The 23,924-nt window shown below is 25.6% G+C and overlaps 1 protein-coding gene across 1 annotated transcript in view; it reads left to right on the forward strand.

The window, feature by feature from the left end:
* The window catches only part of LOC108001230 (laminin subunit alpha), a 42,712-nt gene that overhangs the window by 9,850 nt on the left and 8,938 nt on the right, over positions 1–23,924 (forward strand). The window contains exons 3-13 of the mRNA XM_062081447.1: positions 2,961–3,368; positions 7,982–8,195; positions 9,175–9,384; positions 9,466–9,738; positions 10,650–10,787; positions 10,877–11,149; positions 11,775–12,074; positions 12,147–12,305; positions 12,832–15,911; positions 17,348–18,023; positions 19,963–22,964. Coding sequence (XP_061937431.1) covers positions 2,961–3,368; positions 7,982–8,195; positions 9,175–9,384; positions 9,466–9,738; positions 10,650–10,787; positions 10,877–11,149; positions 11,775–12,074; positions 12,147–12,305; positions 12,832–15,911; positions 17,348–18,023; positions 19,963–22,964 — 8,733 coding nt within the window. The remainder of the gene's footprint in view (positions 1–2,960; positions 3,369–7,981; positions 8,196–9,174; positions 9,385–9,465; positions 9,739–10,649; positions 10,788–10,876; positions 11,150–11,774; positions 12,075–12,146; positions 12,306–12,831; positions 15,912–17,347; positions 18,024–19,962; positions 22,965–23,924) is intronic.

A 23,924-nucleotide genomic window follows, 5' to 3' on the forward strand; every position in this document is an offset into this window, starting at 1 on the left:
TAAATATGTTGTCTTAAAAATTTAAAATATTTTACAAATTTAAAAATTTGTAAATCTTGTATATTTTCTAAATTAAGATAAAATTGATCAAGTAGAAATTCATATAATTAATATTAGAACATTTGAAATTCTTGGTATCATTTTCCAATATCGAATGATATCAAATATTGTCTGATATCTCACAAAAATATAATATTAAGTATCGTTTTAAGAAATATCAATATCGAAAAATAATACCAAGTATTTATTCAATATTTTGATGATGCATATCTATTTTTGAGTATGTATGTAAGTTAATATCGAATCATTTAAATATTATCAATACTATTGGTATCGATTCGATCACTAATAACAGTACGATAATCAGTTTTAAAAAAAATAAGTATAATTATAATGAGAAATATTAACAAATAAATTTTAATAATATTAATATGTTAATAAATAAATTTTAATAATATCAAATACAACAATACAATCATAATTTATTTTATTTTTTCAGAAATTATATATATAAATTTTATTTTACATAATCATAATAAATTTATAATAAGTATAGCAAGATTAAAGAAAATCTCTAAAATTTCAATTTTTTAAGCTTTTTTTTTTTGTAATTTTACCAATGCTGTTCTTTTTGATATCTATAAATAATTGAAATATATTTTAACATTATTAATAAATTTATTAATAAATTTTATAATATTTCATCAATTTTATAATTTCATTTAATTTCTTGTCATTAAAATACAATCAAAAACATGATATATATATTTTAAATTCTTACTAATATTCTAAAAAATACAAGTATTATATAATGATTTTTTTTTTCTGATTTTTCTTTTTGATTAAAAATCATAGAATAAATTTCACTAAAACATGCATATACAAAAATTTTTTATTACAATATATGACAGAAATAAACAAAAAAAAAAAATAATAAATTTCAATAATTATGAAAAATTATTGCAATCTTCATTAAATTTCAATTGTTACTAAAAATCTTTCTATTATAAATTAAAATGTTATATTTCTATCTATATTTATACAATGATTCTAATTAATGAAATTTAAAAAAATGGATAATATTTTGTTTTCATTTAAATAAAAAAATAAATGAGAAGATATATCTTTACGAAAAAACAATGAAAAGAAATTTATTCTTTATTTTTAAAAGTTACATTATTTTTCATTATAATTACTATTTTATTGCAATATATTTTTGCCAATGCTATATGTAATTATACATGAAAAGTCATTATCATTTTCTCTGATTGTATTCATTATATAATCCATATTTGACACATTGTAATTTTCATCTAATTTTTGAAATTAAGAAAATAATTAAAAAGTCAATGTTCGAGTTATAAATTAATGAAGTTTACTATGAAGAAATGATTTTAAGAAAAGAATTTTAATTTTTCTATGAATGCATTACAAAAAGCAGAAAAAATTTAGAGAAATAATACTTAAAAAAATATCAGGAAATTGAAATATTTTCTTAAGCAAATATTTTTTCATTCAATTTTTTCATAAGCAAATTATTTATTTATTTATATTTATTTATTTATTTATTTTCAAATTCAATAAAATATTTATTTTTGTATAATAAAACACAAAACATAAGATTCATTTTTTTATTTTCTTAAATACCGAAAATAGATTTAATTTTTTATATATTTTATTGATTAAAACTATTACAATCATTATTTTAATATATCACATGACACATTACTATTATAATCACATTATTTTAATATATCAATATTATATAATTATATATTATATAATGTTAAAATAATAAAATTGCTTATTTAAAATGTTTTTATTTGAATTTATTATTTTTTTATATTTTAAAATACTTATTTCAAAATAGCATTAATGAGAATTGATATTAAAATATTTGAACTATTTTTTAATTATTTTTTCAAAGAAAAATTTATTGTTTATTTATTCTATATATTAAAATTTTATAGGTTTTTTCTTTAAAAAATAGTATCTATTTGTATTATTTTTCTATTATTATTTCTATTTATCTATTTTCTAAAAATTTATTTTTCTCAGTTGACTTTTAAATATTCTTGTTACGGTTCTAAGGTTATTGAGCTTTTCGCTAAACAACTTCTCAGAAAGAGAATTCATTTACATCCTGCTATGATCTTATGCATTCTCAATCACGTGTTCAGAGGTTTCGGAAGAAGATTCACACGTAACGTTTAAAAATTCCACAGAATTTTAAACATATGTTTCTCAGTTTTTGTTTCTTGTCTAAAGTTCTCGCATTGAATCTTTCTAATGAGAAATACTGTGTTTTCTATGGAATGAATTTAAATTTTTTCAATATATAACACATTACATTAATTTAATTTGTTGTTATCCTTGTATTATTATTTTTCGAAAATAAAATATTATATATATTAATTTATTTCAAAATTTTTTTTGAAATACGTTTGATTTTAAAAATCATAATTTCAAAAATATACAATAGTTTATTTTTCATTAATATTAGAATATTTCGTTTTCTTCTAGCTTTCCAAAAGTACGTATGTTATATAATATTTTTGCAAAATATTTTTACAAAATAGATTTAAAAAATTATAAATTGATTAGATATATAGATAATTACTATTTAACTAATTATATATATATATATTTGTAACTATAGCTACAATTATATATAAAATAAAATAATCAAATGATTTAATAATTAGTAAAATAATAAAATAAAAAATATATATTCTTTAAATGATATTAAAATTCAATTCAAATATTTTAAATAATTTGAAGTTATTTTGAAAAAATAAATAATGGAAATAGTATAATTCATCTCAATTATTTTGGAAATCATTAAAGTTAGAAAAATGTAATAAATAGTAAAAAAAAATTAATAGAACTTTTGGGACAATTAAGAAATTTATCAATTCTTTGTTGATCTAGATTTTAATAAAAAAAATTTTCTTTCATAGGAATTCCATGTGGCATATGTCTACATAAAAATGGCAAATTCACCAAGACCTGGTGTCTGGGCTCTTGAAAAATCGACAGATTATGGAAAAACCTGGTCAGCTTGGCAATATTTTTCCGACACAGCTAATGATTGTTTAGTCTACTTCGGTGTAGATAGTCATAAAACCATTACCAGAGATGATAGCGTCATCTGCACGACAGAATATTCTCAAATTGTGCCACTGGAAGGTGGTGAAATACCGATTTCAATTTTGAATAATCGTCCATCCGCGCAACATTACTTCAATTCGACTCTACTACAAGAATGGACGCGGGCTACGAACGTCCGTTTTCGTTTCTTGAGGACGAAAAATTTATTGGGACATTTAATGTCGTTAGTGCGAGAAGATCCTACTGTAACCAGAAGAGTAAGTATCTTTGAAATTTGATGAGTTTTACTATGATAAATCGATTATATTAAATCGACATTACATTTTGAACCAATATTTTTTTTTTGTTTTAAAAAAGAGGAAAAACACATTTGTTTTCGATATAATTTAAAATATCGTGTTTCATTATTTTATGAAGAAAAGTAGATTTAAATGAATTATTTTTTTGTCTTTCGCCACCAATATTTTACAATAATTTCTAATAAAAAATAACTTATAGAAATAAAAAACAATATATATTGATAAGCAGAAAAAAATCATACTTCGATCATTTGCTATGAAAACCTATACATTTGAATAATTTATCATGTACCATTATCATATTTTATATCCTAATATTATATTTTATTTATAAAAACAAAAAAAATCTGTAATTATTTAAAATAGAGAAATCTTCGTCGATTCTGATGATTTTTAGATATGTTGTAGAAGATAAGATTTTTGACAATTTTTTTCCTTCGCATGCACTGTTTAACTTTTGTTTCATAGATATGTGTAAAAAAAAATTTCATAGAAATTTTCTTATATATATATATATATATACATCCATAATTCCATGTTGCGATTATTATTTATTCATTGTTTTTAAATATCACAGCAAGCAGTGTTCAAAATATATCAAAAAACTACTTTCTTATTATTATGATAGGCTTAAATTGTTTCAAATTTGTTGAACTTGCTTATTCTATAAATCAAAAACAAAAATAAAATATAAGACAACTTTTTAATAATCAAAATTATAATGACCTAAATTGCAACGATAGATATAAAAAATAATATTATATTCTGATATTTATTGTAATTTTCTAAACATCCTAGTATTAGATTTGAGAGATTTTTGACTAGTTTACCCATTTTTATTTATTACATTCTTAATTGCGTGTTTTTTATATTATGTTTTTTACATTAATAGAAAAGATGTTTACATATATAGCCGCGTTATATGTATTTATTTACATATGTAGCCGCAGATATATATATAGAGAAAAGAAAAGATATATATGTAAACAAAAATTCTATGGAATATTAATAGTAATGGAATAGTAATAGTTTTTTTTTGCAAATATCTCGAAAACTAGAGCCAATGACGATAACGTGTAACAACAATGCAAAAAAAAAAAGTTATTGAAAATATCAATTTCAAGAATATATTTAAAAATTATTGAAATCGATAACGATCTCTTTCTATTTTAAATTTTTTAATTATCAAAGAATTATATTGAAATCAATTTAATGATGAAATCTGATAATAAATGTTATAATACGAAATAGATACAAAATTTAAAAGAAATTCTAGATTTTAACAAATATAAAAATTATGTAAAAATATTTATTAAAATCTATTTTTGAATTTATAAGTAATATAATTTTACTAAATGAAATAAATCGACATAGAAGTAAAATGTGTTGATTTTTCGTTACATCTCTATCTCGTTTCATTTTAGTTAAATCATTCGTAATTTAATAAACTATAATAGATATTTTTGCATACCAACTGAAGTTGATTTTAATCTCTAGAGTTATGTTTTAAATTTTTTATGTATTTTCTATATATTTTATACATATATATTTTACAGAAATATTCATTCTTATTTTTAATTATTTTAATATTTTTTATTTTTCGATTGAAACTTGTTTTGAAACATTTTTTGCAAATGAAAGAAAAAAAGATAGAAAGTTGAGATAGTAGAAAAAATATTGATGATAAATATAATTTTTAAAAAATTTTTTTATTAAAATAAGACCAAACACATATCTTTCATCCTAATCATGAGATTGAAATGGGTTATTTATTAAAGGACTTATAAAAAGATATTATTAACTTATAAAGAATTTTATTCTATTATTTCTAAATACTAGGAATTAAAAATTTTTCAACAAGAAGTTCCAAATCCAATTTTATAACATATACATTAGAGAAATTAAAAAACTTCTTATATAATTTTTTTAAAAAGAAAATTAATTAAAAAAAATATAAATTTTTATATTATTGAATTGATATGATTTTATTTCAATTAATATTATAAATTTATATAAAATAATAATAAGAATAGATTCATAATTTGCAATAATTTTTTATCTTATATTAAGCTTATATCAAACAATACAAATTTTTTTTATATATATTAAACTATGTATAATTACAGAAAACTAATTATTACTAAGACAACATTGAAAAACTTTTTGTTGTCTACTAAGTTATAATATTATTAAGTTATATATATTATATATTAATAATATATATATATATTATTATAACAAACGCATACAGAAGATTCTTTTATTCATTATATTTTTCATTCTCTTTTTGTCTTAAATAAAAATAAAAAATTCTCCAACATTTCTTCGACATCTCATATAATTCGAGATCATAATTTTATAATTAATTTGTTTGTTAATTCTTTTTTCTCGATGATATTGTCTTATCTCTTTTAGGAATTGATCTGCGATTATTAATTACTTCGATATCATCTTTCATCTTTTACGTTACGAATACTATTAAGAAGTTATATCTATTATGCGATTTGTTACATACATCATATTAAATTCTTTTATAATTAATATTTCTTTAACAGACATTTTAAAAAAATTGCATTGATGTCAATCATAAAAAATATATATGTACTGAAGGATAATTTTTTTCTTTTGTTTTCTATTTTTCTTTAATCTTTTTAAATTGATAACAAATAGCGATATTTATTACTAGTAAAAGAAAAAAATCTGGAAAAACATTCGGCGACTTTTTTAAGAAACATGAAATATCAAAAAGTTTTCTCGTAGTTGCTTCATAAAGAAATATTTATTCTTATTATTATTTTGTGTAAAAACCTGTCAAAAACGATATATATCTCTTTTACTACAAAATCCTGAATGTCCAAATTTGAAATAATAGAATAAAATATATCTTTTAAATAATGAAATAAAAAATAATCTTTTAAATTACGTTTATTTATATTATATTAGCATATATTAAAGTTTCGCTCATGAATTAGCTCGCATAATTACAAAAAGTAGATAACAATGATTAATAAGAATAAAAATAAAATTTCGATTAATTTAAGTCATTTATTTATTTATGTATTATTGATAATAATTCTTGTTTTAATTTATTAAATAAATAAAAATAAATAAATATAAAAGAATATATCATTTTTGATCTTATTTTAATCAGAAAAATTTTACAAATATATCGATAAAAGTTTTATTGAAAAGAAAGCAAAAAAATGAAAGAATTTTACCATTGCTTTAATTTGTCTCACGGAAATTCAATCTCAGATCGAGATTACGTTACTCGTGTCAAATTTCACGACGTGTTAATGGGATCCCCTCTCGGTAAAGATGAATCTTTTGCAGTTACATTATAGATTAGTTTCTCAATTATAAATTGTTTACTATAATGTGTTAATTTTCATTATGAACATTCAAGTATGATTTCTTCTATGATGAAATCAATTACTTTTTATATTCTATTTTTATAAAATAGAAATTTTTTGTATTCGTAATTATTTAGTTCTCACTAATTTGATTTTGAAACAAGAAAACATTTCGAACAATTTTTCTATTGGTTCACAAAAGTATTTAGAGACTGTTTTATTGATAATTATTTGATTCAGAAATTCTGATTTGATTAAAAATTATATATAAAGTTAAGTAATAAATTATATATAGAGAAATTTTTATTTATGGAAAGTTTTTTTAAGGAAATTAATTCGACTTCCAAAATTTTTAATATTTTTTCAATTTTTAATATAATTTCATTAAAAAATTTTTCAACAAGATAGAATATTAAAATTAAAATATTTTATAATTTAAAATTTTGTTCTCGGAATTATAAAGTTATTTAAAAAAGAAAAATGCATTGAATGCATTTAATCTTACTCATTTACATACTATATATATTTTTTATGTTGTATAAATAAAATATAAAATAAAAAATATACAGATTCTTTTATGTTATACGAAAATTTTTTTATATATACGAAAAACAAATAAAAAATGGAGTTCTTGATTTCTATACTTATATGATAAATACTTAGGTGAATAAACTTTTCTCTTCTAGGCACTTATATTTTAATCTAATTTAACCAACAATTCAATAAAAAATAAACTAAAATTTAAGATGAAATTTTGTATTTTATTTTTTCATGAATTTTTAATTATACAATAAAATGCATCATAATATATTAAAATAATATAACTGCTTATACCAGAATAGAAATCTATTTAATAGTGCTTAACTATCACACGATCAAGATCGAAACTCGATATGTCAATTGTTATATAGAAGTTGTTTGTGTTTTATTTCATGATATGTGTTTTAAGTTTCAAAAATATGCGGATGCCTTAAAAACTAGAATTCCAATTTCAAGAATTATTGGGAATAATTTGCAATAGTTAAATAAACAAAAAATGCGATATAACTGAACATTACTATAATTAACTTAAAAGATGAAATATATTCTTTTTTTTTTTAATAATTGAAATAATAATATACTACTTTTTGTAAAAAAAATGAAATATGCTCTTTTTCTTAACGCAAATCAAAATTATAAATGAAAGATAACAATTGAATTTATATTATTGTATTTTAGTATTTTTATTCCATCAAAGATATCAGTATTGGTGGTCGGTGTATGTGCAATGGCCATGCAGATACTTGCGACATATTGGATCCAAAGATGCCGAAGAAACTGTTTTGCAGATGCCAACATAATACTTGTGGACCCCAATGTGCGACTTGTTGCAAAGGATTTGAACAAAAGAAATGGCGACAGTCCACAGCATTTAAAAAATTCACATGCGAACGTAAGAATAATTTTCTTTAATCTTTTTTATATAATTTGTTCTAAAATTTTTTTTGTTTTTTTATTGTACAAATCTCTTATTTTATATTTTTCTAAAACTTTCATAATTTTATTTTTCCAGAATAGTAGATCATATTTTAATAATATTTTATCATTTATAAAATTTTATATATTTTATATATGGAGGATCCTAATATCAAAGTTTTATTTTCTTGGAATTTTCTATTTTATATTTCTAAAATAATTTTGATTTATTTATAAAATACTTAAAATAAGTTTCAAATATTATTTAAAAAAATGATTTCTTTATGAAGAATTAAGTTATTTAATTATTTTATTTCATATATAATTGTAAAATGATTAATTATATCACATGATTAATTAGTAAATTTTATCTTTTATAAAGAATTTTGATCCTATCTAGTTCTAGAAATGACATTTATCATATAGTTATTGATGTTGTGTTTATAAAACTGAATATTTCTTTCTTTAATAAAATTTAATAAAATATGATAAAAGAATAAATATAAAATGCATATTTTATAATGAAAAATAATTCTTACAATAACATTATTAAAAATGTATATTTATAAATCAAATTATTAATTCAATAATTTTATTAATAATAGATAAAAAATAATAGATAAAATAATAATAGATAAAAAATATAGATAAAAAATGTTTTAATATCAATAAAAAATAAATCAAACTATGTGTTTGTTATAAATTATCTTAAAAAAAAATAAATAAAGTAAAATAAAATATGATAATTATTTTTGAAACTGAATACAAAAATTCCCAAAATAGATCATATTAATATTAAGTTTAATAAAAATAGAAAAGAGAAAAATAAAAAATTTATATCAATATTTATTATTTTTTTATTCAAGTCTCCTTTTTTTTTTAAATAAATCTGAAAAATAAATCTTTACAAATTTTGACGAGTTTTAATCTAATATAGTCTAAAATTCATTTTTTAGCTTGCAATTGTTTTGGTCATTCCGATGAATGTGAGTATGATCCGGAAGTGGATGAGAAACACTTGTCTTTAGATATTCACGATAACTATGAGGGTGGCGGTATATGTAAGAATTGTCGGGACAACACTGAAGGAATCAATTGTAATCGTTGCAAATCAACGTTTTATAGACCGGGTGATAAACCTTTGAATGCAACTGATGTTTGTCAACGTAAGTCATTGCTTCGTTAAGACAATAGATTTACACAATTTTAATAAATCATATATTTTTTATATTATTAATTTTTAATAGCATGTCAATGTAATGCACCCAATTTAACTGGAAATTGCGCGGATATCACCGGCAAATGCGAGTGTCGAAAAGAATATACTTCACCTAATTGCGATAGTTGCAGCTTTGGACATTATGGTTATCCAAACTGCGTTCCATGCCAATGTTTTAGTAATGGAACCGATGGAGATCATTGTGAAGCAATAGATGGATCTTGTCCATGTAAATTGAATTATGCCGGTCATTTTTGCAATCTCTGCGCGCAAGGCTATTACAAGTTCCCTGAATGTTTACGTTAGTAAAGAAAAATTAAATTGAGTTAAAATTATAGTATTTTTGGAACTTATTATGTTATATGGACCTGTTTTATATATATATATAATATTATATAATATAATATTATATATAATATTTTAGATTAAATTTGGTAATTTTGATTTTTATTCAATGTATTTAAAATTTTTACAAATATATGCATAAAGGATAAAAATCAAATTTAAAAATCAAGTTTGTTTTTTTTAAATAAAATTATATATTTTTTAATATATCAAAAAATATAAATTGTTTTTTTCTATAAAAAACTATTACATCATATATTATTAAAAAATCATAAAATTCAAAATCAAAAAATATAAATTGTTTTTTTCTATAAAAAACTATTACATCATATATTATTAAAAAATCATTAGTTTAACAGATATTTTATAAAATTTAATATTATAAAACTTATATGAAAGATAAGAAAACATGAAAAAAAAATTATTATTTCTGTCTACATGTCTATATGAAAGATAAGAAAACATGAAAAAAAAATTATTATTTCTGTCTACATGTCTATATGAAAGATAAGAAAAATATGAAAAGAAAATTGTTTTCCGTTTTTTTCTTTCATATAATAAATTTTATAAAATTCAAATTAAAATATTTTTCAAATTAATAATTTTTTGTCATAATTTAGATATTTTTTTAGAAATATAATATATTCAAAAATATAATTCTATTTAAGAAAACAAAGTTGATCTTTAAATATTGATTTTTCTTATATATTAAAAAAATTTTAAACATATCAAATAATTAAATTTTGAAATTATTTAATTTTTGTCTAAAACATTTTTCAATGTAATCGACAGTTTCAAAAATATTTCAGCCTTTAGTCAATTTTATAATTTAACAATTTTATAATAATTTGTTTTTGTAACATGCAGCCTGTGAATGTAATCCTTTGGGCTCCCATAATGCCGAATGTGATGTAATTTCCGGTAATTGCACTTGCAAGAATAACTATGGTGGAAGAACATGCGATATTTGTGAAGATGGCTATTATAATTATCCTCTCTGTACATGTAAGTATTTAATGAATTGTTATATTAATGTTTTTATTTTAAATTTAATATTTTTATTTTAAAACGAATTAATTATAACAATTTAATAGTCTGTAATTGTGATCCACGTGGAACCGAGGCAGAAATTTGTGATAAATCAAATGGAACCTGTTTATGCAAAAAGGGATATGGCGGCCCTAGATGTGACCAATGCATCAGTGGCTATTATGGATATCCGAATTGTAGACCGTGTAACTGCAGTTCAATAGGATCATCTTCTATAAGTTGTGATGCCATAGGAAAATGTTCTTGTTTGGCTAATTTCGCTGGAAGAACATGCGATCAATGCAGTCCAGGATATTACATGTATCCTGAATGTATAGGTACATAAAATTTATATTTATTATCTATTTGTATTTAATTTAAATTTAAAATGTTATAATGTTTTCATTAATTTATTTCAATGTGCTAAGAAAATAATTCCAACTTATCTACAAAAAATATTTAATTTAAAATAATTAAAATTAAGACTGGATTTCTATATTTTAAATTAATTGCTATTCAAAATTACTGTTGTATTATTTTTTTAATTTCTCATATATTTTAATCTCCATATATTTATTCCATATATTTAATTATAGATTAATCTTTTATTTGAAAATTTGTTCTTTTACAATAATAATAAAATCAAAAGTTTTAACTGTTTAAAGATGTTGATTTTAATTAATATGATTCATATCACATTATTTTTTTTTTAATAATACATATAAAGTGTCATTCTTAAGTTAAATTGTTTGAAATTATTTTTTTAATATGAATCTATTGTTTAATTTAAAATATTTTAAATGACATCGATTAGTTTAGCTTTAAAATACTTGTATTTAAATATTTTTATTCTTCATAGAATATTAATTTTTACGATAAAAAATATTAATTAAACAATTTCAAATAATTAAATAATTTTATAAAAAAATTTATAAAACTGATAATTCCATTCTAATTATTTAGCCTGCAATTGTGACAGCCATGGTTCGATTGGTGCATCTTGTGATACAGAGGCTAAATGCCAATGTCGAGAAAATTTCGATGGTATCAGATGCAACCAATGTAAAGAAGGCTTTTATAATTTCCCCACTTGCGAGGGTTGCAATTGTGACCCGGCAGGTATTGTAGAAACTTTCCAAGGATGTGGCTCTTTACCTGCTGGTGAACTTTGTCAATGTAAAGATCGCGTCGAAGGCAGAATTTGTAACGAGTGTAAGCCGCTTTATTGGAATTTGCAACCTTACAATCCTCAGGGCTGTGAAGGTAGATAAAATTAAGTCTTACAGAATAAATAATGCAAAAAATATCCTATTTTTTTTTTTATTTCGTTTTAAGAATGTCAATGTAATATACCTGGTGTGATTGGAAATATTGGTGAGTGCGATACAAAATCCGGTCAATGTATCTGTAAACCAGGAGTAACTGATAGAAGTTGTAATCAGTGCGTGGATGGTACGTACAATCTTCAAGAAAGCAATTTCTTCGGTTGTACAGGTATGTAATTTTTATATGTATTTTTATATTGATGAAAATTATTTTATGTATATTTTGAATGGCATCAATGATTGATTGATATGAAATTTAGAGAAGATAATAAGGAGAAAAAAATATATAAAAATTAATATTAGATTATGTTTAAATATTTATAACAATGTGATTTGACTTGATTGGAATTTATATTTTTGAATTCGTTAAATACTATCAAAAGGCATAAAAATAAAATAAATTTTGTTTCCTCAAAATTATTTTAACTTAATAATAATATATAATATATATAATATATATAATTATATATAATTATATATAATATATATATAATATATAAATGTAAAATATAAAATATTATTTATGTTATACTTAAAATAAAATATAATCACAATCTTCTAATAAAATAGTACGAAAAAAATTATATATTTCATGAATTGTCCATTCTAAATTTCATGTTAATCGGCCACCAATGTCTTTCAGAAAAATATCCATTATTTCGATAAATACAAATCATATAAATTTTTATTCTTAGATTGTGCTTGTGATATCGGTGGTTCTGTTAATCCAATATGTGATAAACAAACTGGTCAATGCCAATGTCAACCACGCGTTACGGGTCTTACCTGCAAAGAACCTTTGAAAGCTCATTATTTTCCTACACTTCACCAGTTTCAATATGAAGCAGAAGATGGAAGAATGCCCAGCAATAGCCCCGTTCGTTATGGTTTCACCGAAGATCTCTTTCCAGGATTTAGTTGGAAGGGATACGCGGTATTCTCTGATCTACAGAACCAGATTATCCTAAACGTATATATTCAAAAATCTTCTCTCTATAGAATGGTCCTAAAATACGTGAATCCAAATAACGAACCAATCCTTGGTACAATTACTATAACTCCAGAAAATCCATCAGAAGTAGAACAACAATTTAAAGTTAATTTTAAGCCAACCATAAAGCCATCTTTTGTAACTGTTGCGGGACCTCAAGGTAATCTTCCTTCAGCTATGGTTATGAATCCAGGATATTGGTCCATTAGTATCGCTACTAAGAAGAGTCTTTTTCTCGATTACTTCGTATTACTTCCGTCTGAATACTATGAAGCAACTATTCTGACTCAAAATGTAAATATTCCTTGCGAGATTGGTTATAAAGGACTCTGTAGACATTATGGCTATCCTAATCTGATGATGTTTGATTCTGTTCATGGAGCTGGCGGATTCTTGAACGAAAATAATGTCAGAATCCCTTTAAGTGAATATTTTACAGATAGAGACATTCTGTATGAAATTGATAAAGATGAAGTTCCATTAATTAATGAAAAACAGGAAGAAATACATTTTGATCTAAGAATCTCAAAACCAGGTCCACATGTTTTGCTGGTTACCTATGTGACTCCTAAATATGAGAATACTACATCAACGCTTCTTATAGAGGCAAATACTCTTGGTAAAGGAAAGGTGACTCTGTATCCTTGTAAGTACACTAGTATCTGTAGACAAGTAGTGACTGACACATATGGCAGGGTAGCTACAATGAATTTCCCCTCGAACTATGTCAGCTTGATTTTAACTGGAGAACCTACTTCAAATGTTGCCATTGATTCTATTATTGCTATTCCTTACAATAAATGGTCTTTGGATTATGTTAAACCAAAATCAATATGTGTTAGAAAAAATGGAAAATGTATAAAAGGCCAATTTCCAGGAGCAGCAGATGCTAAGAAAATCGAATTCGAAACTAGCAGCACAATTTCCGAATCTGAAAAAAGGCCTTTTGGTATTTACGATAACACCACCAAATTAATTTACTTGGATGGTAAAAATACAACTGTAGATATTCATGGAAAAGTCTTACAGCCTGGAGATTACATATTCATTGTGCAATATTATCAACCAGATTATCCAGAATATGAGCTCGATGTATTAGTACAAAATGGTAAATTTTACGAAGCAAAGATGTCTGTTCCCCATTGTCCCAGTAACAGCGGATGTCGTAGCATAGTGAGACAAATGGACAACAATATTAGATTCCAATTGATCGAGAACTTTATGATAACCTTCAAGGAAAGTGACGGCAATGGAATATGGTTAGATTATATTTTGGTTATTCCAGCTGAACAGTACAACGAAAAAATATTAAAAAAAATTCAATTCGACCAGACAAAAGAATTTATTAAAAAATGCGGCTACAATCATTTCCATATAAATATCACTGAAGAAGGTTTCTGTCGTGATTCCATTTTCTCTTTAACAGCAAATTACAATAACCGTGCTTTGCCGTGTAATTGTGATATCAATGGAGCTATAAGCTTCGAGTGTGAAAAATTCGGGGGACAATGTCTTTGCAAACCAAACATCATTGGAAGACGATGTGAAATCTGTAAAATGGGATTCTATGGTTTCCCCAATTGTGAACCATGCAATTGTCCTAGCACAGCTTTATGTGAACCAAAAACAGGTGCTTGCATCTGTCCACCAAGAGTCACCGGTAAACGTTGCGATCAATGTGAAATTGGTACTTACGGATTTCATCCAATTCTTGGCTGCGAAGAATGCAACTGTTCTCCTCTGGGAGTAATCGACGGTGATCTGCAATGTGATTTCTTTAATGGTAGCTGCAAATGCAAAGAGAACGTGGTTGGTAGACAGTGTGACAAATGTCACCCTGGATATTCTCAATTCCCGCATTGCGAAAAATGCGATTGTGATATTAGAGGAACTACTGAAGAGATATGCGATCAATATACTGCGGAATGCTATTGTAAGGGAAATGTTCAGGGATTAGCCTGTGATGTGTGCAAAGAGGGTACGTTCAATATTCAAGAAAATAATGAAGAAGGTTGTACCAAATGTTTCTGTTTTGGGAAAACTACTAGATGCGTGTCGGCGAATTTATATAGAACCCAAATATCTGATATGGTTAATTGGGAATTAGCTCTATTTAATGAGAAAGGTGGAAATATGACATATTTGCTAACGATTCCGCATGAATTCAATTCGACGAGTATCGCAATTGATCTCGCCACTAATGATACTTACGGAAACATTATTTACTTCTCAGTACCAGAAATCTATTTAGGGAAGAAGTTAACTTCGTATGGAGGGTTTTTGAATTATACTGTTTATTATAGTACTGGACCATTCGGTAATGCTATTAGTGCTGCTGATATAATTCTTCAAGGTGCCGACACAATTTTACTTTACTACGCTGAAGAACAACCACCATCATTCACGAACTTTCAAGCGTCTTTGGAATTAATCGAGGTGAACTTTGTGACCCATAATCGCCTTAGCGCCACAAGGGAACAATTGATGGTGGTTCTCGAAGATCTTCAAGGAATATTTATCCGAGCTACATATTGGAATCCTAGTATAAGAGCCTCTTTGTCGTACATGACTTTAGATGTAACTACAGAAATTTATTCGCCTCAATACCTTCCAGCAAGTAGTGTTGAACAGTGTCAATGCCCACCTAATTATCAAGGACTTTCATGTGAGGAATGTGCTCCAGGATATTATAGGGTACAATCTGGACCTCATGGAGGATATTGTGTTCGTTGTGAGTGTAACGGGCACGCGGATACGTGTGACGTGAATACTGGCATATGTTTGGTAAGTTAATTCAATGAACTTATGATTTGATTTCAACTTATTATTTGAATATCATTATGAACAACTTTTTTCTTTCCATTATTTGCAAAAAACTTTCGGTACTTATGTATTGTGTGTGTGCGTGTGCGTGTGCGTGCGTGTGTATATTATATTAGGGTGTCCTATAAGTTTCTTTCTTTTTTTTTTTTGAAATGATATTTGTTGTTTAAGGTTAATTTATTGCATTATATATGAATCATTCTGCTCCATCACCTTCTTCCATTTTTCAAGAAGCTTCATTATTCTCTTTTTCTAAAATTGTTAGGGTTTATTTGCAAAATATTCCTTGAGATGTGTTTTTATTTCGCTTACGGATTTGAACCGTTTATTATAGAAAGAATTTTTTATTAACAAGAAGAACTAATAATCGGAACAAGATTTGGAAAGTATAGAAGATGCTGTAGAATGTCCCAATCAAATTGTAACAGTTTTTCTCTTATAGTCAATGCAATATGCGGTTTTGCAATAGCCTCATCCGTTCGCCAATTTTGATCGTTTTTTTGCTATGGCATCTTTCAATTTATTAAGCTAATTGCAATATTTTGCAAAATTGATGGTTTTATCTTTAAAAAGGAGCTTAGTAGACTACATCTTTCCAATCCTACTAAATAGACAAAAGAACTTTCTTCGGGTGAAGTTTAAGTTTCGCAACAGTTGAAGCTTTATTATTATTAAATCAAATGCATTTTCAATACACATTTTGATACAAAATCCAAATCTCGTCTCCAATAATAAACCCTTTTAAAAAAGGACTTTTTTCATATCACTGGAGAAAGAAATCGCACAGATAGAGACATAGTTTATAAGGCCGGTCTCCATCAATAGCTGTAGAACAAAATTTTACATCGATTGACATATCCCATCCTAATCAGGTGATTATGTTGTCTTGGAAATATTAATGGCATTCACTATCTCGCGCATATTATATTTTTTAACGAGCATGGCCTTGGATAAAGATTCATCATTGCTAAATGGCCGCTGCGGCCTTCATCTTTCAAGTCAAAATTGTTAGCTCTAAATTTAAAATTCTTAATTACGGATGTAATAGTTGTAGCACCACTTATACTATAAACAATACAAATTTTGTCTGCAGTATCATTTGCACTATCATTTTTTTTAAAGCAATAAAGCATAACATGCCGCAAATGCTTCCTTTGACTATTCATATTGAACGATGAAGAAAAAAGTTTTAAAAAAAACTGTGTCATCAATGAAACATATTTTAAAAGAATTCTGGGATGACCCTGAAACCAACGCTATAAATGGTTAATAGATAAACCTGCATGTTCATATAAAAATAATCAGTTAAAATTATTCCTAGCATGTAAAAGAAACTTATGAGACACTCTAATAGATAAAGTTCACATTAGAAATATATATTAACTTTTTTATTATAGGATTGCAAAGACGGTACAACGGGTGACCATTGTGAATTCTGCGAACAAGGTTATTACGGAAATGCTACCGGAGGAACTCCTACTGATTGCCTCATTTGCGCTTGTCCTTTGCCGGTTCCATCCAATAATTTTGCCACTGGCTGTCAAGTAAATGAAGAAGGAAACAAAATAAGTTGCGACTGTCTTCCTGGCTATTATGGTGCTCGCTGCGAATCCTGCGCTTCCGGTTATTATGGAAATCCTGAAACTTATGGCGAATATTGTAAACCTTGCGAATGTTCCGGCAATATCGATACCAATCAAATTGGCTCCTGTGATTCCAGAACAGGAGAATGTTTACATTGCTTGAACAATACTTATGGCGAAGCTTGTAATCTTTGCGCACCAGGATTTTTCGGTGATGCTATCGAAAGGAAGGATTGTCGCAACTGTCTATGCAAAGAGTGTGGAATGGAACATTGTGACAGTTACACAGGCCAATGCTTCTGTCGCGAGAACGTGATCGGAGAACAATGCGACCATTGCGCGAACAATTATTATGGTTATGATACATGTGACGGTTGTAAAGCGTGTGACTGTGGAATCGCTTCTGAAAGTAGTCAGTGCGATGACATAACTGGCCAGTGCTTGTGCAAACCTGGTGTCACCGGACGCAGATGTGATCAATGTATTTCAGGTAGAAATCTTTATTTTACGTATAGATTAAATTTCATTCTAGAGAAAGCAAAATTTTATATTTATTTTTGTGTACTTTTGATTGTATTTCATAAGTAAAATCCAAAAATTTTAATATCAGAAAATCATTATATATCTTTAAAAAAGAATAGGATAATATCTTTGATTCATTCAATCAAATGATTCCAAACTGATTTATGATTTTTTGTCTTTACGGACTTATCATTCGTTTTCGGATCTTTGACTTTATGAACAACTTTAAATAAAAAAGAAGGGATAGCGAGTTGCTTATTTTGAGCCAGATTATAAGATCTGTAACCCAATATTGATCTGTACTTATAACTTTTTTGTACAAGGAATAGAATTGATAAAACTAGAAAGATATTCCATATCCAAGATAATTGAAAAAATAAAAATTTAATTGGTAATAAATCTAGAGATTTCAAATAGAAACTAAAAAATTATGTAATTCTATTACGTAAACGTAGATAATTTATTTCTTGTCATCATTACAATTTATAAACAATAATATCATTTTTTATTAAAAAGTTCATGAGATTAAATCTAAACGCTTATTAATAGATAATTTTTCTAAATTCAAAAAAAAAGAAAAAAAAAGCGAGTATATATATATATATATATATATATATATATATATATATATATACATATATTATATATGCCAAATGTCAGTATGACATTAAAATAAATGATAAAATATGCACGTTTGAATATATCCATAACTTTATATGATATACATAAAGATTTTCTGACTGTTAGAATTAAAAATTTTTAAATTTTACTTGTTAAATATTATCAGAAGATAAATTAATTAATTAAAAAAACAATAATTTTTGTATTAAAAATAAAATTTAAATGAGCTTTTATTATAACGAATAACATTCATTTATATTTGTATATATAATTATATTTTTTTCTCGTATTAAAATTTGCAGAACGTATATAAGAATGTATATATCTGTGTAAATTTGCAGAACGTATATAAGAATGTATAATCATAAGATCTTTAGAAGTCAAAATAAATATAAAAGTTACTTAAAATTTAGTTATTAAGTTATATAATTTATGTTTGACTTCGATAAAGCGAGATGAAGATACAGAATGATACAACAGAGTAAAAGAGATAAATTCATCTTTTTTGTTTTCTTTTATCTAAAAAATGCAAATTTAAATATATAACTTAATGATAAACTTCAATCGATATTTTCATATAAATTTTTATATTTATTTTTTGATTTTTAGAAATTTTGCAAAGATTTAACATAAATACATTAATATTTTACATATATAATACGAAATAAAATATAAATATATATTCAAAATTCACGAATATTCGATATATATTTCGATATTTATTATGTTATTTTATACTAAAAATTATATACACAGATTAAAACATAAATATATTATTTATGATAATCTTAAAAATCGGTCTTATAAGGAAATCTTAAATTCTAAATCTTAAATCTTCGATTGAACAGAGATTAGATCAAACCAGAATTTGTTTAAATATCATCTTTTCAAATTAAAGATTTAAGATTTGGTTAGGACATTAGCTATGAAAAATTGTTATGAGCCTCTATGATTGCAATTGTTTTATTGATCAACTCTTGTTTTGAAATTACTTCAAAACAAAAGTTCAAAAAGAATTTCAAAATATGAACACGAATGATCTTGATGATTTTAAATTAATAAAAATAATATAAAATAAATGAACTAAGAACTACACTTTTACCAAATTTGAAAAACTGATTCTTCTTTTTTATTAAATTTCAAAATTTTGTTTATGATTAATTGTAAATGCAGAATTTGTTTACAACTTAGGATTTCAGATTTATGATTACGATCTATTATAGACCGACTTACGAATATACGCGTACCTTTAATATTATATTTAAAAATATGATCTTTAATTTCAGGATATTGGAATTACGGACCAGATGGGTGTACTTCTTGTGAATGTAACATTGGATATTCCGTTGGGGTATCATGTAATACTACTACTGGTCAATGTAGCTGCTTGCCAGGAGTTATTGGAGAAAAATGTGATCACTGTCCGTACAGAAATGTGTTAATTCCAGGTCAAGGTTGTTTTGCTTGTGACTCTTGCACTGGAAATTTACTAGACGTCACGGATGAACTATCAAATATGTTAAATCCTATTTTTAAAGAATTTAACAATGTGGCCGAGAGTTATTTCACTAATCAGAGATTGAAATTTATTAATGATTCGGTGAATGATCTATATCCTAAGGTGAAACTTTTAGATCCTAATAGAGTAAACTTTTTGCCTCTGCAACAAGAGGTTAGTAGGTTAGAGTTGGAAGTTTCGAATCAGAAACGCGAGATTGATTATACTGCAGAAGACAGTATAAGATGGAAACTCGCCGCAGAAAATACTTTGGAGAATATGAATTTGCTGGAAGAAGATGTAGTCAGAGAGATAAATTTAGTTAAATCGACCGTTTTTGAAGTTGAATCCTTAGCTTTGAACATTGAATTGGGTACTGGTGCTAAGGTAGACAGCGCTTTAAAAGAAGCAACAGATATTCTGAAAAGAATCAAAGAAGTATCGTTTGTCAGTTTTCGAGATCGCGCAACAGATCAAGCTCAGGAGTCTAATATTCTTCTGTCAGAAATGTTCGATTACAATATACCGGTCAATAATTTATCATCTATCGCTGATAATCTCAGTAACAAGATCAGGAACGTAACTGACAAATTAGATGATCTTCTCGAAATTATTTGGAAAGCTCAAGAATTGGCTAGCACAGTCGACAGATTGAATCAAGAGAACAGAATCGCAGCTGAGACTGGAAATTTTGATGTTGTGAAAAATTCTACTGCGGAGGCTGCAGAAGATTTAATGGCTGGAGAAGAATTAAATAGAAATGCGAGCCAATATCTTAATGAAGCGAATTACAACGTAGATATATTGAAAAATAACATAATAGATGATTCTACAGATATATTAAATAAAACAATTGCAGAAAACGATCAATTATTAATAGGATTGGTAATTCCAGTTCGAGACGCACAGGACCATGCTGAACATCTTTATAATCGATCTTTAGATTTGGATAATCTTCTGACCGACACAAGGAATACGAATGCCGTGAAAGCTGTTTCGGCTTACAGAAATATCGGAACGGCTATTGAAGCTGCTCGTAAAGCTGCAATAGATGCTCATGACGCAGCAATAAATGCTACAGAATTATCAAATGGTATTGAGCAAATGATGTCGGATTCGCGAGACGCAGTTCTAAATCTGCTGAAATCGGCCAATAATACTTTGTCGAAAACAATGATGAAACCTGAGAACGATTTAAATAATGCCAAAATAGACGCAGCTTTGATCTCGGAACAAAATAAACGCAACAGAGAAATGTTGGACAACATCGAAAAGATCCTTAGTAATATACAAACTTCTTCTTCGACAGTGGCTCAAGACGCTATGAATCAAATCATAGAGGTAGAGAAGAATATCAAGCTTTCCGAAGGGGACACAAAGAGTATCGTTGATCAAATTCCAGAAGATTTAAAGAAAACGAAACAGTTGTCGAAAAACATCTCGGAATCCATTCGTGATGTATCTCAGGCAAAAAAACAACTAGACATTGTTGACAAGTATCTTCCAGATATTGCAAAATTATTAAATAATTTGGACAATAATCAGAAAATGATAGAGACTAATGGAACTGATTTACAGAGCAAGATCGAGGCATTAAAAAACAAAATTGCGAATGCGAGAGAGCTTGCGGATCGTTATAAACTTGGTCTCACCTTTTATAGAAATACCACTTTAGAATTGAAGAATCCAGAAAATTTACCTCTATTGGCTACTTCTACGAAAATATCTTTGTATTTCAGAACGAATACGACAAACGGTTTTCTTCTTTATCTAGGAAACGAGGAAAATGTTAAACTATCTCGCTCGAAAACCCATGATTTTATGGCATTGTTGATCGAAAGTGGTTATCCAGTACTTATAATTGATTTAGGATCCGGACCTGAGAAAATCATTAATAATAAATTCGTATCAGACAATATATGGCGTCAGATAATCGTCGAGAGAACCGGTAAAAATATAAAGTTAATTATTCGCGAGGATATTGGAGAAGGCAAAGAACAACTACACGAAAAGACACACGTGTTACATGGTTCATACTCGATATTTAATGTCGATCAAGAATACTCGAAGCTATTCATAGGTGGTTATCCATCGTCTTTCAATATGCAGAACGCTGTGACTGCGACCTCGTTCGAGGGTGAAATGGAAGAACTCGTGATAGGAGAAGATACGCCCGTATCCTTCTGGAATTTCATCGATGGAGAGAATAACGATAAACCAGCGATAGAAAGAGATAAATTAATCAACTTCCAACCGAGTACTGGTTACAGATTCGACAAGCATGGATACGCCATTTTGAGAAAAAAAGATTTTCAGATCTCGCCGGACACTAAGAAATTTAGCATTAGATTGAACTTTAAAACGTTTACGGAAGATGGTTTGATTTATTTGATGGGTAAAGGCAAACAGTTCTTATCCTTGGAAATGAGGGATGGTCACGTCCTTTATCAATACGATCTTGGTGAAGGAGAAACAAGTTTGCAGTCGATGAACAAATATAATGATGGAAATTGGCACAATTTGCAAGCTTTAAGATATGAGAAGTCAGGTGTTTTGAAAGTGGATGGTGCAAATGTAGTTAAGAGTAAGGCAAAAGGAAATGGAAGAAATTTGATATCCTCGGATAACATTTATTTCGGAGGATATCCACCAAATGCTAAACACCCTTACAAACCTGTTACCAATGAAGGTTTCGAAGGCTGTATTGATGAAGTATTTATTTTCGATACCATAATTGATTTGACTCGCAACATTCAAGCATTTGGCGTAATTCCTGGCTGTCCAATACGGGTAATATAATACTTTTTATAAAATAAATATGCTCGTTGTATACTGATTTATCAATCTTTTGAAAACTTACAAAAATAATAGTAGTAATTATTGAAATGAAAATTACTGTTTTTAAATTTTAAATATCTTATCAAGAACAGTGTCCTAAGTAATTTTGTTTATAAAGAATGAATCAAAGAACTAAAACTGAAAGATAAAATATTTTTGAAACTATTAATTATATCGAAAAAAAATTTAGACAAAAATCAAATGATTTCAAAGGTATTAATATAATTTGTTTTTTTTAAATGGATGTGTAAAAAATTATAAAGTTTATTTTTTAAATGAAATTGCACTATTTTTAATGAATGATTCGATTATATTTTATACTGAAAAGTCATTTTGAAAGATATTTTAATTTCTTTGAAAAATATTTTAATTTTAATTTTATAAAATTTTATATGAAAATATAGTATATGTATATGAAAGACAAGGATCGATTCGATTTATACTTTTTTTGCCTTTGTCAGAGAAATTTTGTATAAAATTTTATGAAATTTAAGTTTAAATATCTTTTTTTAAACTAATAATTTTTCGACATGTATAGGACTAATAAAGAATAACGAGTTACAATTGATCTATTAAATAATATAAAAGATGTATAATTTCATTTAAAAAAGTAAACTTAATCTTGTCTACTTACAAAAAAACGAATTATTTTGAATTTTTCTACAAACTATTTAATTTGTTTAAAAATTTTTTCAATATAATTAACAGTTTCGAAGTTATTTCAACTTTCAAATGATTCATTTTGTATAACTACTCGATTTTCAGATATACGCAAAAACATTTTTAATATTATATGTCATATTTCTAAAATTTGGAATAGATTTAGATTAAATTTAGAATTTAGATTTAAATTAGATAAATTTAAATTTGGATTGTATTTGAATTATTTTATTAGATTTCGGAATAAGTTTA

The sequence above is a fragment of the Apis cerana genome, linkage group LG11 (genome assembly GCF_029169275.1).
Source record: "Apis cerana isolate GH-2021 linkage group LG11, AcerK_1.0, whole genome shotgun sequence".
Taxonomy (NCBI): Eukaryota; Metazoa; Arthropoda; class Insecta; order Hymenoptera; family Apidae; genus Apis; species Apis cerana.